The following is a 16,132-nucleotide window of genomic DNA, read 5'->3' as shown; positions in this document are numbered from 1 at the left end:
CGCTGAGACACGGGAAGGGGAAGGAGTGTGCTGAGGAGATTTAGTTTGGGCACATAGCGAGCAGGAGTTGACATAGCGAGCAACGTCCTGCGCCAAGGTGGGGCCAGCAGTACTTTCCGGAGATGCATTGAATAGTGCGGGTGATACCTGGGTGTCCAGCGATGAGAGATGTGTGTGCCCAGCTCAACAGCCGATCCCTTATCACCGTGGGAACGTAGGTGTGCTCTGGAGGACAGGTAGCAGYCGCGGGTTCCCTCTCCAGATCCTGGCGAAGGTCCCCATSTACGTCCCAAGGCACAGGGGCAACGACTCGGGAGGACGGAATGATGGGTGCACTCAAGACAGGAACCTCTCCTGAATCGTAGAGACGGGACAGGGCATCGGCTTTGATGTTCTTTGAACCTGGGCGATATGACAAGATGAAGTCGAATCTTGTGAAGAAAAGGGCCCACCTTGCTTGCTGTGGGATCAGCCGCCTCGCTGTCTGTATTTACTCCAGGTTCCGAAGGTTGGTGAGGATGAGAAATGTGCTCTCCAGCCAGTGTCTCCACTCTTCAAATGCCAACTTCCCCGCCAAGAGCTCCTTTTTTCTCCCCAATTTCGTGATATCCAGTTGGTAGTTACAGTCTTGTCCCATCGCTGCAACTCCCGTACGGACTAGGGAGAGGCGACGGTTGAGAGCCATTTGTCCTCCCCGAAACACGACTCTGCCAAGTCGCACTGCTTCTTGACACACTGCTCACTTAACCCGGAAGCCTAACTAAACGGCACTTAAGCTTATTGTAGCCTGGCTGTTCTAAACTCAGCAAAAAAAGAAACGTCCCTTTTTCAGGACCCTGTCTTTCAAAGATAATTCGTAAAAATCCAAATAACTTCACAGATCTTCATTGTAAAGCGTTTAAACACTGTTTCCAATACTTGTTCAATAAACCATAAACGATTAATGAACATGCACCTGTGGAACGGTCGTTAAGAGACTAACAGCTTACAGACGGTAGGCAATTAAGGTCACAGTTATGAAAACTTAGGACACTAAAGAGGCCTTTCTACTGACTCTGAAAAACACCAAAAGAAAGATGCCCAGGGTCCCTGCTCATCTGCATGATTGTGCCTTAGGCATGCTGCAAGGAGGCATGAGAACTGCAGATGTGGCCAGGGCATGTGGCCACATAAATTGCAATGTCCGTACTGCGAGACGCCTAAGACAGCGCTACAGGGAGACAGGACGGACAGCTGGACATCGTTCTCGCGGACATCGTTCTCGCAGTGGCAGYCCACGTGTAACAACACCTGCACAGGATCGGTACATCCGAACATCACACCTGCGGGACAGGTACAGGATGGCAACAACTGCCCGAGTTACACCAGGAACGCACAATCCCTCCATCAGTGCTCAGACTGTCCGCAATAGGATGAGAGAGGCTGGACTGAGGGCTTGTAGGGCTGTTGTAAGGCAGGTCCTTACCAGACATCACTGGCAACATTGTCGCCTATGGGCACAAACCCACTGTTGCTGGACCAGATAGGACTGGCAAAAAGTGCTCTTCACTGACGAGTCGCGGTTTTGTCTCACCAGGGGTGATGGTCGGATTCACGTTCATCGTCGAAGGAATGAGCGTTACACCGAGGCCTGTACTCTGGAGCGGGATCGATTTGGAGGGTCCGTCATGGTCTGGGGCGGTGTGTCACATCATCATCGGACTGAGCTTGTTGTCATTGCAGGCATTCTCAACGCTGTGCGTTACAGGTAAGACATCCTCCTCACTCATGTGGTACCCTTCCTGCAGGCTCATTCTGACATGACAATGCCACCAGCCATACTGCTCGTTCTGTGAGTGATTTCCTGCAAGACAGGAATGTCAGTGTTCTGCCATGGCCAGCGAAGAGCCCGGATCTCAATCCCATTGAGCACGTCTGGGACCTGTTGGATCGGAGGGTGAGGGCTAGGGCCATTCCCCCCAGAAATGTCCGGGAACTTGCAGGTGCTTTGGTGGAAGAGTGGGGTAACTGTTGCTGGCACCAAAATACCAGCAACAGTGTGTGAAAACCTTGTGAAGACTTACAGAAAACGTTTGACCTCTGTCATTGCCAACAAAGGGTATATAACAAAGTATTGAGAAACTTTTGTTATTGACCAAATACTTATTTTCCACCATAATTTGCAAATAAATTCATTAAAAATCCTACAATGTGATTTTCTGGATCTTTTTTCTTCTCATTTTGTCTGTCATAGTTGAAGTGTACCTATGATGAAAATTACAGGCCTCTCTCATCTTTTTAAGTGGGAGAACTTGCACAATTGGTGGCTGACTAAATACTTTTTTGCCCCACTGTATTTACACATAAACGCAGTTGACAGTGAGAGGACGTTTCTTTTTTTGCTGAGTTTATGTGCCTGTGACTACTTGCTAGCTTCATTGGCAAAAAGAGTTGGAACAAAGGGCTCTTTTCAATCTGTAAAGCTGAAGTGTTACAGATTCCGCTATATAAATGTAAAGGTAATTTCCCATTGAACCGACATATGCAGCATTTACAGTGAATGCAGTCTCTGCTAAAGCCGGAACATTGCCTTTTAAATTTCAATCATGCTGTAAAGCTGAACTTCCGCGATGCGGATTGAATAGAGCTAGCTAACAAGTGATGTTGGGCACTGATAAACAGCTTGTAGCTTGTGCTTTATGATCGTTTGAAAGCTTGCAGATGAGGAAGTTGTAGACATGTTATTGAATACACTGACTAGTTTTCATGCATTTTTGTTTACTTGAGAATTACTGCATCAAACACCTTAGCTAAATGTTAAATAACACGACTAAGACCTCTGCAAAAACGTCAAAATTAATTACACATTTCTTGATTTATCTTAGATCAATTCTCACTATTTTAAGGAAGTGGCTATGTTGTTGCAACGGCGACTCAGAAGGGACAAACAACAGTACCTGCCAGGGTTCGATATGTGAACATAACACACATTGACATCAAACCACACCCCCAAGACAACTCTTGGCTTCAGTCATCACCGCTAGCATTTCTTAATGAGTAATCATCAAAACGAGGTCAAATCAGGAAGTGCAGTTGCACTTTAAATTTCAATGGAGTTATAATGCCGATCTTCTGCGAAACTTCTGTGATATGGTTGAATATGTCCCTTGGTGATACTTTATCCATAGCATTTCACACCTGAATCTAGAATTCTGTGAGCATAGCATAACTTAATATTTTAACAGTATACTACTATTATGATTACTGTAAATCATGGACTCATTCTGACCGGTTTGGTGGACTGTCGGTCTCCATGAAAATTGTACATAAATACCCATTCACAAAGTTCATTGAAAGGTCACAAAATAATATCCCTTTGCCGCCGTCGATGAATAAACCCCTGCATTGCTCAAATGTCTCTCGATAGAGCGATACTGAACTGAACCCAGACCCCCCCCCCCCACCGTGCTCTCTTTATATAACTTCCAATTTCCATCCCTGCCAGACGGATCAAATCCAGCCAGTCCTGCAGATTTCACAGCTTGCTCTGGCTGTGTGACTTCCTGTCACTATTTTGCACCGGATTGCTTTGATACAATCAAAAGCACTGAATGTAATTGGTGCAATCACCGTACACCAGATGTTGCAGTTAAACGACAATGTGAGGCACAAGGGATGTACACTACATGACCAAAAGTATGTGGACACCTGCACAGGGACATTGTCATGCTGAAACAGGAAAGGGCCTTCCCCAAACTGTTGCACAAAGTTGGAAGCACAGAATTGTCTAGAATGTCATTCTATCATGTAGCGTTTAGATTTCTCTTCACTGGAACTAAGGGGCATGGAACATTATTCCTCCTCCACCAAACTTTACAGTTGGCACTATGCATTGAGTAGGTAGCGTTCTCCTGGCATCCGCCAAACTCAGATTTGTCCGCCGGACTGCCAGATAGTTAAGCGTGATTCATCCCTCCAGAGAACGCGTTTCCACTGTTCCAGAGTCCAATGGCGGCGAGCTTTACACCACTCCAGCTGACACTTGGTATTGCGCATGGTGATCTTAGGCTTGCGGTGCAGCTGCTCGGCCATGGAAACCCATTTCATGAAGCTCTCGACGAACAGTTCGTGCTGACGTTTCTTCCAGAGGCAGTTTGGAACTCGGTGAGTGTGGCAACTGAGGACAGATGATTTTTACACGCTACACGCTTCAGCACTCGCCGGTCCTATTCTGTGAGCTTGTGTAGCCTACCACTTCACGGTGGAGCGGTTGTTGCTCCTAGACGTTTCCACTTCACAATAACAGCACTTACAGTTGACCGGGGCAGCTCTAGCAGGATAGAAATTTGACAAACTGACTTGTTGGAAAGGTGGCATCCTATGACGGTGCCATGTTGAAAGTCACTGAGCTCTTCAGTAAGGCCATTCTGCCGTCAATGTTTGTCTATGGAGATTGCATGGCTGTGTGGTCGATTTTATACACCCGTCAGCAATGGATGTGGCTGAAATAGCCAAATCCACTAATTTGAAGGGGTGTCCTCATACTTCTGTATATATAGTGTATGTATAGCTAGCCTAAAATCATTCATCGATTGTTGACTTCCTAACTGTGTCCAAATGCAGCAACTGTTCTGAGGTTTCTGTACCTGATTGATAGCACCTTGCCTCTATCTAAAAATCAATGACTATGTGATGATGATGCAGGTAAATCTTTATTTCACACGGTAACCTACTATTGAAATGAAATCTGAAGGACTAAAATGGAAAAAACATGGAATACAGTCTTATCTAAGGAAATCATTCAACCAATCAGGGGGTAACACTATAAAACTCAATGGGGGGGGGGGGGTAACCCATGCAGATCTACTAGGCAGTGAGCAGACAGGTATATGGTCTGGACACAAACAAGGTTAAAAAGATTCCAATTTGTTCCATCTGTTCTCATTGAATGAAGGGTAGTAAACTTATACATACAAATAGGCCTATTCATATTTGTAAGTTCTGTACGGCTCATCAAATAAGAGAACAGGCATTTGGGCATCAAAAGAACATGACATCCATAGAACACTAATTTCAAAGCATAAATTAGAACTTTATTTAATTATTACAATATTACAAAAAGAGTYGCACAACTCTCACGCTTTTGCGTCTTATCTGTTGTACAGCCAGAGTGACACGTAAAAGAAAGGCTTATTGGGCCGTCTTCCATTTCACAGCAATAGTAAAGGGAACAAAGAGGAAAAATAAGATTTAAATAACAAGAAAATCAAGTATTATAAATAGTCACAACTGAAGCGTTGAAACTTAGATTTTTTTTGTTACAACCCAGTAACTACACATAGCTTTAAAATATAATTACAAAATATTACTCAATTTCTTGTTTTCGTAAAAAAAAGAATCTAAGGAATTGCTTTTTCTATTCAACAAAAACGGCATAAAAAAATGTTTAACAGAAATTGCTGTTCCTCTGTATGTATCCTTGCAATCTTCCATCATAATTTTTGATTTTCATTATAACCATGCTTGTTTTCAAAGGAAAGTCCAAGGACCAAATACTTAAGGCTTTTTAAGGGCTGTTTGGGAGGGAGGTGAACAGAATGTGGATGTCAGTGTCCACCCACTCTCACATACAGACACACACGAGCACATACAAAACACAAGTTTATACTCAACCCACGTCAGCAGGCATCCTTCTCTCACACTCTCACACTCTCACACACACACACACACACACTACACTTTAAAGTTAGAGTAGTATAGTAGGTAAGCCAGTGTACAATAAAATAAACAATGCATTTGCTGTTTAACTTAAGTCATTTTTGTTTACCTCCAAGTGATCTTGCAAGTGATCAATTTGGTCTCTTCAAGCACACTTCATATCAGAATCAGTAGCAACTACACCTAACTTAATGATAAATAAAACATTTTTTTAAACTCAGAATCAAAACTCTGATTTGGTTCATCGTTAGTTTCTAATATAATATTAGTAACAATTATATTTCTTCCACTCCAGTAGTAAGGTTTAGTCCTGATAACTAGCCTCCTCCCTTCACTAAACAACTGCCAAACAGAACTTTGCATCTCAACAATTCAAGTAATATTTTTCGGGTTTACCAAAATTATAGGAAAAAAATGTAAGCAACYTAAAAAGTCACATATTATGTCAATTATGTGACTTTGGCCATTTCAGGATTCAGACAGAATGAACAGATTTGATTAATTTTATCACTCCATTTAAATAAAAATGTTATTCCACAATCATGTTGCCAACCTCAATTGGCAATGGTGACAAAATGGTTTGTAACAGACACCTGAATTCATTGCAGCATTTTGAGCAAGAGAGCATCGGTTGGTTGGCTCCCCCAGTCAGTCCCCACATTAAATTGCTCCCTGCAGGATCTAGATGTCAATACAGCATATATCTATACTCTGTACAAACATCAACCTGATTAGATACTTCGATGATAGACAGGAATCAACCTTGAACAGTGGGTGACCTGATTCATAAAACAGTCCTATTACACAAATAAATACATAAAAAAGAAAAGAAAAAAAGCCTCTTTGTACATGTGCATATGGCAAGTGTCTCCGTCTTTACTTTGTAGTGTCCAGTGACTGACAGTTCCACACTGAACCATTCACTAATTATCTCGTCTCTGTGGTGATTTCAAGAGGAAAATATATATATATATATATGCTTTTAATTTCGATGTCACAACGAGATTCACATGTAAACGTAATAAGGGAAAATTAGCCACTTGTCCAATAAAACTAGTCGGAGCGGAGAAATCCCCACTCGACCCTGTAAAAACATCAAGATCCTTATGAGAATGTGTTTTCTTTCCTCCATCAACGATCAGTGCGTTTTCATCCATCGTCTGCAGGAGACATCTTTTATGCTTAAAATAAAAAAAACTCTTAGGACAGATCTGAAGTAAAAATAACTCTGTATCCTTAGATCCAGGCACACTGACAGACAGGTAGGATGGGAAAAAAGGTAGGGAATGACGACAATCACATACATAAGAAACGTTCCCTAGAGGGTGCCTACTGAAAGCACTCATTTACAAAATCAATTGATCACTTGCAAGATTGACTACAAAAAAAGAAAACACTGCTCTTTATTAAATATATTTGTCCTTTTTTTAATGTCAGTGTTAATTTTTACTTAATTTAATTGTATTTCATGTTTTTCCATTCTTAAGACTAAAAGAAGAAGGTTCTTGTTTTTGATAACTGCTGTATAGACAATGCCGGCCATAGCTTATCTTATCTGTACCCTGGGTGCTGGATGTGAGCGGTTCTGCCGTCCCCTGGGCCAACCTCGGGCCCCACCCTGTTCATTGGTGGCCTGTGCATCTTGCCCATCAGCCCCAGATTCTGATCTCGGAAGCAGGGCGTCTGAAAGTCCCCGCCCAAGTAATCTGCTGTTTTCATCAGACTAGTCTGGCTGGAGGAGGAGGAAGAGGAGGTGGAGCCGCCGCCCCCGGGCCTGTAATGGCCTCCCACAGGGGGCCCGCCGCAGTCTAGCGTGGTGGTGCCCCCTGAGGCCCCCCCATGGAACGGCATGGCCAGGTCCTGAGACCCGGAGCTGTCGCTGTTGGGCGTGGGCAGGATGCTGCTGTTCCACACAGCGTGTGGCTGGAAGTAGTGGCCACCATTGGTGTAGTGGGCCAGTGGACCCCCAGGCATGCCGTTGTTGTTGACGGGAGGAGAGGGGGTGGGCTTCTCTATAGGAGGCTTCAGGCTGTATGAATGGCCCACACACAGCTCCGGGGGGTAGCCCATGCGGGAAGGGTGCTTGCAGGGGTGGCCCCCACCGTCCTGCTGCATGTGCTGTAGATAGGCCAACTGGTGTTGGTTCCAGCGCATCTGCTGCTGCTGTTGGTGATTATGTTGTTGTTGTTGATGCTGCTGCTGTTGTAAATGCCGTTGGTGTTGCTGTTGTAAATGCTGTTGGTGCTGCTGTTGTAAATTATGTTGGTGTTGCTGCTGTTTGAGATCATTGTGGTAAACAGGCATCCTGTTCATGGCAGCCATGTTGTTTTGGGGGTTAGCGGGGGCAGCAGCCTTGTCTGCGGGACACATGATGCAGTTGGGGTGTGGGGGCAGGCCGGGGGGGCAGGCGTTGGTGTGCGGGTTGCTGTGCATGGACACCCTGGAGCAGGCGTTGTTGAAGAGGTTGCGGCTGATGGGGCTGGGGTTGGCAATCTGGCCCTCACACATGGAGGTGGCTCCAGCCCCCTGGGCCCGGGCTTGGCAGAACTGGTTGATCTGGTGCACGATGCTGCTCAGGTCTGGCTGGCGGCTCTGGTTCAAGCCAGCAGCCATGGTGAGCGGAATGGTTGAGGTAGAGACTGTAACGTTAGGCGGTGCGTCGCCATCGGGCAGCTTCCGGCCACCCTGCAGTTCAGGAGGTGGCTGCCCCTGCTGCTGAAGGTGCTGTTGCTGCTGCTGTTGGAGCAAGAGGGTGAGACCAGAAGGAGGCTGGGGATGGCCCAGTGCTTGGGGGTGGGACAGTGTCTGGGGCCTGGGCAGCCCCTGTTGCGGGTGCTGCTGTTGGGGCATGCAGGGTGGGTGTCTGAGGCCCTGCTGCTGCTGGGGGTGAGTCTGTTGTAGAGTCTGTGGGTGAGTCTGGCTCGCAAGTTGAGGGTTCAGGTTCTGCTGAGACTGGGACCCGCCCTGGCCTTGGGAAGGGGGGTGGTGGAGGTTTAAAGTGCTGGCCGATGCAGCTGCTGTAAAGGGCCCCCGAGGGCCAGTGGGGTTCATGATGACCCCAGAGGGGTGCAGGCGCGCCCGGCTGCCGTCAAAGTCTTTGAGGATGCCCTTGACGACAGGCACCTTGACGATGGCAAGGAGGCCGGACTTGGCGTTGGCCTGAGAGGGGGGGTAGGGGCTGTAGCGCTGGCCTGAAGTATCCAGCCCGTTGACTGTGCGGCGCACGTGGTTCCTCTGGGGGACCTTGACACTGTTGGGGAAGATCTTGATGGTCAGGGGGTTGTTGGCAATCTTCTTAGCATAAGCATCCAATTCCGCAGGGGTTGGATACTGAGCGGATCTCATCCTCTGTGTAGTGTCCCCTGGGGTGACAGAGACAGAAAGATAGAGAGGTGGGTGGAGAGAGGGAGAGAGAGCACAGGGGGGAATGACAAAGGGGGGGAGAGAGAGAGAAACGTGTTAACGCAGGTAAAAAGCTAAATGTCAAGTTTCTCGTCAGAAGAGCAGATGTGTGGTAATCTGACCGGAGGTTCTAAGGTTCTCTTCTGAGAAGAACGGAACCGGACTGACTTCAACAACATTCTCACATTCCAAATCTCAGCACTTCCCCTAATCTCAAAAACAGCACAGTGCTCTCAACTCATACCTCACAGGGACACAATAGAAGCTGAACCCCAAATGGCACCCTATTCTCTTTATAGTGCACTACTTTTGGTCAAAAGTAGTGCAGTATATAGGTAATAATGTGACATTTTGGTTGCATACAGAGAGTTTGATCTTGACTCGATTCCCCGAAGCAAGCAACACATTCCAATCTCTATTCCTATTCTGAAGTGCCGTAGTTGAGGTTTACAGTCAGTCAGTAACGTTGAGGTCAGTAGCTTCGGGTCATTATGAGTTGTAGCTAACAATAAGTGTGTGTGAGATGTGAATCAGAGAGTGACAAGGAAGAAGGGACTTACTTTGCCTGCTACTGATTCCCAGACTAAACAAGGCAACAGTAAATATGTCGTCCCCCACGAATGATGTAGCGCCCCCCCTTGGGCCAATTGAGATATCGCGTGTGACTAACATATTTCAGTGAATTACTATAGCTCCTGCCTTGAGTCAATCAGTGTCATTTTGTAAATTCCGGATTTCGATGGTAAGACACATCATTCACCCAAGTTTCGAAAAAATCGGCCCAGAGTTGTCTGAGATCTTGCATGCGACTAACGTATGAACGAACGGACGGACAGAGACAGATCCACAGTCCCCTCCCCGATTTCATTGTGGGGGACAACAAAGAGGAGTGAGGCAGAAAGGGAGAGGCTGTGCTGGTCCCCTGTGTCTACCAGGGGGATAGTTCTCCTCTGTGTCAAATAGGGGGGGAGAGGGGGTAGGGAGGGAGGGGGGTAGGGATGGAATTAGGGAGCGCAAGAGGCAGAGAGAGAGAGGCAAAGAGAGAGAAAGTGCGAGAGAGGTAGAGAAAGAGCGGAGCAGGTCCATGACAGCAGACAGTAATCACACAGCGTCTCTCTGATCTCTGGAACACCACTGAGCCCTCAGCCCTCTGACTGAGACATTTGTTACAGCTACTAAGCACCTCACTGGCTATATTTAACAATGCCCCAGTGTGTCTGAAGATGCTGTAGTTTGAGTATGTTTTTGTGTTTGGGGGAGTGTAAGACTGATAAGGTGTGTGTTTGACATGTGCATTCAGGTGCCTGTGAGTGTGTCGTGTGTGTGTTCAGCATGTGCTAAGGTGATGGCGTGTTTCTGTCACTCGGTGAGACTCATTTTCTTTCCCCAACTGTAAAAGTCAGTTATAATGTAATATGAGAGAGGCCTGCCTCCAGCCATTGTGATCTGGGTTGAAGAGAGGTTCTGTATGCAACCTCACCAAGCCTCCCCTCCCCGGGCTGAGCCCTGGGCCTCAAACCCGGTCACCCTCCCTGCCCCAGCCAGCCAGCCTGACCTACATGCATACACATGCAGTCGCGTCCCAAATGACAACCTATTCCCTACATAGTGCACTACTTTTGACCAGGGCCCATGGTGCCATTTTGGATACACCGACAGATAGTGAGACACAGGCAGTCCCACAGTGATGCCTTTTGAAAATACTGTCTGAACCAAAGTGAACCCTCATCTTTTAACATCCAAACCATACGTTCTTATATTTAGTTATTCTATTCAATTACTATATCTAGTACAACATCCTTCTATTAAATACGTGGGTAAAAAAACTCAACTCTATAGAGTTTTAGAGGGTGGCTAGTTCTGTCTTTTACTGGGGACGAAATGTCTAAAATGTCAAGTAATGCTACCGGGTTCCATCGCAGACTCATCTCCTAATGTGGATGTGAATGGGTTTTAGTCTTTCCACTATAGCTGTAAGTCTCTCTCCATCTACCTCTCCTCTCCTCAGCCTCACAGGCAGCATGCAGTGAGTGGGCTAGGCAGAGTGGCACTAGGCAGAGAGCTGAGCTGTGAAGACTGGCATGGTGGTGTCACAATGCTAAGGGGCTAATTAATCCGCTCTTTTTTTAAATGCACAGGAAACAAAGGGTGGCAATGAGATGGGCCCCATCGATGAGGATGGATGCTCTCTCTTCTGTCTCCTGTTGTACACGATAAGCTGCTTATTTTTGTTGACGTTGAGGGAGAGGTTCTTTTCTGGGCACCTCCCTCTAGTCTCATTGCTGTCAGTAATCAGGCCTACCACTGTCGTGTCGTCAGCAAACTTGATGATTGAGTTGGAGTTGTGCGTGGCCATGCAGTAATGGGTGAACAGGGAGTACAGGAGGGGGCTGAGCACACCCCTGGAGGATCCAGTGTTGAAGATCAGTGTGGCGGAAGTGTTGTTGCCTACCCTCACCACCTGGGGTCGGCCCGTTAGGAAATCTAGGATATAGTTGCACAGGGAGCATTTCAGACCCAAGGCCCGAGCTTAGTGACGAGAATGGAGCGCACTATGGTGTTAAAATCTAAGTTGTAGTCGATAAACAGCATTTCAGATAGGTATTCCTCTTGCCAGGTGGGATAGGGCGGTGTGCAGTGCAACGGTGAGTGAGCCGTTGAATTGAGACAGTTTGGACTCGTCCATGTTTCCAGTTACTTTACTGTGGTTAAATGCGGCGGTTCACGCTTAAAGTTTGGCGGGAATGCTGCCATCTATCCACGGTTTCTGGTTTGGGTATGTTCTAATCGTCACTGTAGGAATAACATCCTCTATGCACCTCCTGATGAACCCAGAGACAGTCAGTGTATTCGTCAATGTTATTGCCAGAGGGGCCCAGTCCGTGATCAAAATAGTCCTGCAGCATGGATTCCAAAATTAACAATTTTTGCCCGCAAAAATCACAAAAACATCCTAACGAAATCCTGGAGGGACTGCCCAATGGAGGAACACATAGAAAAAGTATTTTACAGTCAGTAACACACACACAACTGTTATTACCAAACAATATTTAAACTGTAGGGGGGCCAAAGGCTGGCTAGCTCATTCATTTCTCTCTCAAGACAAGAGTGACTTAACGAATCTCTTACTGTTTAAATTATGTGGACATAGGTTATGCAGTTGTGATCCACCCAAATCTCTGTATCTTCCCATGTAGCCCCTTCGATAAAGTAGCTGCGTGTATAGAGTAAAATTGTTCTGCCTGCTCCATTTGTTGTACTTCTCTCTACATGCTTCCTTCTCTGTGCTGTGGAGGAATCGGGGGGCCATTTCCACTTTCCAAGCTGCTGAGGTTAACGATCGCTCTCCCAACAGCATCAGACTCGGTCTGAGAACAAGCTGTTACTGTGTACTTGACCCACTCCTCTCCTCTGATAGTCCTCAACATTTCACAGGTATCGTGTGTGTGTGTGTTCTCATCTATTTAACGTCTCTCTCCCCAATGATAAATAAAGCTGCTGCCCTGAGCCCTATACTATGAATGTAGTTTGAGGAGTTAGCGAGGTAACTTTGGTCAACTCGGAGTTCAAACGGTACCACAGAAGTGGCTCACCTTTCAGCCAGCTAAATTTCTATGGCAACGAATCCTTCAGATCTAACCTGCTCCGGGCAGGCTAACTCAGGGCTTATTACATTTAACCAGAATTAAAATGTCTGAGCTGCGAGTTGAAGACTAATGAAGTCAGATTCCCTCCCTCTCACAAAGATTGAGTCAACATAAACTTAATTTGCAGAAGACAACTGATTAAATATTGTATTAATCAAATGTGTTTTTGTGTGTTAAAAAATAGTAACGGTCAAATGCCTATCACATTACACATTTAGAAATGACAAATGCATTTGAAACTTCATGCACAGTAAAACCTTTGTATGACTTAATACAATTATTTTATCGATAGGAATGGGAAAAAAGGTACTCATTCATTGGTAAACCAAACTTTTACTTTCAGCCCCTACTGCTTTGATGTGCATTACAGAACACAGCAGCGCAGCAAGCGACAGACATTATTACAGAGTGGACCTTTTTAAAACCAAGCTTGTTCCACTGTACTGTCGTCACATGCCTGGCAGAGGAGAGGAGGAGGAACAGAACAACATGGCGGACGTTGGCACTTAGTGAGACTCCCCCTCGCTTGGCACTGAGCTCCTGGGGGTAGGCGGATTACAGTGATTCTGAAATTACAGTCTTGATGAGCCATAGATGGAGAGAGACAGAGTTTTATAACACACAAACCTGCTGCAGGAACTAGCTAGAGGGAAATAGAGATTTCTGTGCCTCAGGGAGAGGGGGGAAAGGGGGGAGATCTAAATCAAGCTGGTCTGTTGGGGTATGCCCTGGGTTGGGTCTGATAAATAATGCACAGGGAACGTAATCTAAAAGCTTTCCCACACTGATTGTTGGATTCAGTCTTTTAAGATAATTAGATGTCACACTGTGCGATGTTACCAAATACAATTTTTTGAGATCAACCTAGACAGATTGTACGACTTGCTTGTTCTGTTGAGAAATTGTGTGATTGGCTTGCGAGGCTATGTAAACCGACATCGGCTACGTCAAGTGCAGCGGTGTATTAGATCTGCGCATGTGCCAGCACCAGCCAGTATGCTTCTTAGAAATAGTTTTCATATACAAACTTTATATGTCCGAACTCAGAATTAAATAGGCTTCCCAAAAATAACATGGTAAAAAGTTTATTTTGATTGGCGATTGTCCATTTATCAAAATCCCATCAGATGGCCTGATTTCAGATTTGTTATGTAAACAAGATTATTAGGGAAATCATTCGTCTTGCAAAGCATGTAAACGTTTAAATCATACTATTATATTAATCGGACTATTCAAAATCATATTATTGTGCGCATATTCAGTGTAGGTCGTGTTCCTATTGGTCAGTCACCAGGATCGGCTCGTAACACCAGCCACACTGCACGATTAAGGCTACATGTTTTTGCCAGAACTTTGTCAGAGCCTACGGCCGCACGTAGTGCTACTTAAAAAAAAAAAAAAAATCGGCAGATCTCGACCCTGTCACAATGAGCGTGCCAAGACATTCCACAATCATTTACGGCCTAAGAATTTGCACACGACGTGAACATTATGTCTGGACTACAAAATCGTGGCATAAGATGGCCAACATCGTACAGTCGGAGAGCTTGGATAGGAGATTTGAGAAGAATTCTACAGGACTTGGCACCAGTTCTGAGGGACCAAAAAGACAGGAGAAAACATGATTTGGTGTCCATTGTTCAAAACAACATGCATTGGTTGTACATTTTTGTTCAATGTAACCATCATGTGATCGTAAACCATAGGAATCTCAGAAATGAATTCAATAACAGCAAATACCGAAAATATTTAGGACTATCGACTGAAGTGTGCGCGCGTGTGTGTGTGTGTGTGTGTGAGAGAGAGAGATATGTCACCTGGGGTTGGGAGAGAGGGTTGGGGGTGAGGTGGTATCACACGTTGAAACAGTGCGAGAAGGGTGTGTTGCTCACAGATGGGGAGAGGATTTTCACAGCTTTCTGTAAGTATACTTTTTATTTCTCAACTAAATTTTGAGCTCAATAGCAACTATTTTTTACAAACAAGACATTTGATATGGCTATGACATACGGAAAGTGCGAAATGCACATTGGACATTGCATAGGCCTCATTGGGTGCTAGGCTACAACTGCAAAATGTTATTTATTTTTTTACATTACATGTGCTGTTAAGATTAATACATGGCTACTAGCAGCGGGTATAATCTTAGTGATATAGCTAATGTGCTTTGAGTTTCCCCCAAAATTAGCCCCAAATAAATTAGCCTATGATATTAGAGCACAAAGATTTTAGATTGTAGTGGACAAAGACGAAAAGAACATTGACGGGGCCAAATGCAGGGCAACACGCTATTTAGGTAGGATGCAATTTTGGAACTTTAATTTTTCCGTATTAATAATAATTTGTTTTATTATTATTATTATTGTTATTTTATTCATTATTATTGTAGGCCTGTGTGTTCATCTAAACCAGTTCTTTAAAATATGGAAAATGTGTTGTGTCATTCTGTTCAGACATTTGTTTGCTAAATAAAGTTTCATCTGTCTTTAATTGTGTCCCTGTATTTACACTGAATAAAAACAAAACATGCAACAATTTCAAAGGTTACTGAGTTACAGTTCATTAAGGAAATCAGTGAATTTGAATAAATTCATTAGGTGCTAGTCTATAGATTTCACCTCATGCAGCACAACACCTCCTTTGCATAGAGTTGATCAGGCTGTTGATTGTGGCCTGTGGAATGTTGTCCCGCTCCTCTTCAATGGCTGTGCGAAGTTGCTGGATATTAGCGGGAACTAGAACACGCTGTCGTACACGTCGATCGAGAGCATCCCAAACATGCTCAATGGGTGACATGTCTGGTGAGTATGCAGGCCATGGAAGAACTGGGACACAACTTACAGAAATTGTTCACAACATTGACATCAGCAAACTCGCTCGCCCACACGACGCCATACACGCTGTCTGCCATTTGCCACATTCGCCACTTCTCCAGCATGCCAGTGGCCATCGAAGTGGAGCATTTGCCCACTGAAGTCGGTTACGACGACAAACTGCAGTTAGGTCAAGATCCTGGTGAGACCGTTTCTGACATCTTGTACAGAAATGATTCGGTTGTGCAAACCCACAGCTTCATCAGCTGTCTGGGTGGCTGGTCTCAGACGATCCTACAGGTGAAGAAGCCGGATGTGGAGGTCCTGGGCTGGCGTGGTTACACGTGGTCAGCGGTTGTAAGGCCGGTTGGACGTGCTGCCAAATTCTCTAAAACGACATCAGACTCGGCTTATGGTAGAGAAATTAATATTAAATTATCTGGCAACAGCTCTGGTGGACATTTCTGCAGTCAGCATGCTAATTGCACGCTCCCTCAAAACTTGAGACATCTGTGGCATTGTGTTGTGTGACAAAACTTCACATTTTACAGTGGCCTTTTATTGTCCCCAGCA

At 45.3% G+C, this 16,132-nt stretch overlaps 1 protein-coding gene across 8 annotated transcripts in view; it reads right to left on the bottom strand.

Moving 5' to 3' along the window:
* Positions 1–4,672: 4,672 nt before the first annotated feature.
* fam222ba (family with sequence similarity 222 member Ba) overlaps positions 4,673–16,132 on the bottom strand; it is a 76,526-nt gene continuing 65,066 nt past the window's right edge. For all 8 annotated transcript variants that reach the window (XM_024010823.1, XM_070449393.1, XM_070449394.1 and 5 more), the window contains one exon: positions 4,673–9,059. In XM_024010823.1, the coding sequence (XP_023866591.1) occupies positions 7,249–9,059 (1,811 nt within the window). In that variant the 3' untranslated portion in view covers positions 4,673–7,248. The remainder of the gene's footprint in view (positions 9,060–16,132) is intronic.

This window comes from Salvelinus sp. IW2-2015, linkage group LG20 (assembly GCF_002910315.2).
Source record: "Salvelinus sp. IW2-2015 linkage group LG20, ASM291031v2, whole genome shotgun sequence".
NCBI classification, from domain to species: Eukaryota; Metazoa; Chordata; class Actinopteri; order Salmoniformes; family Salmonidae; genus Salvelinus; species Salvelinus sp. IW2-2015.
This window is presented reverse-complemented; position numbering and strand designations above follow the sequence as displayed.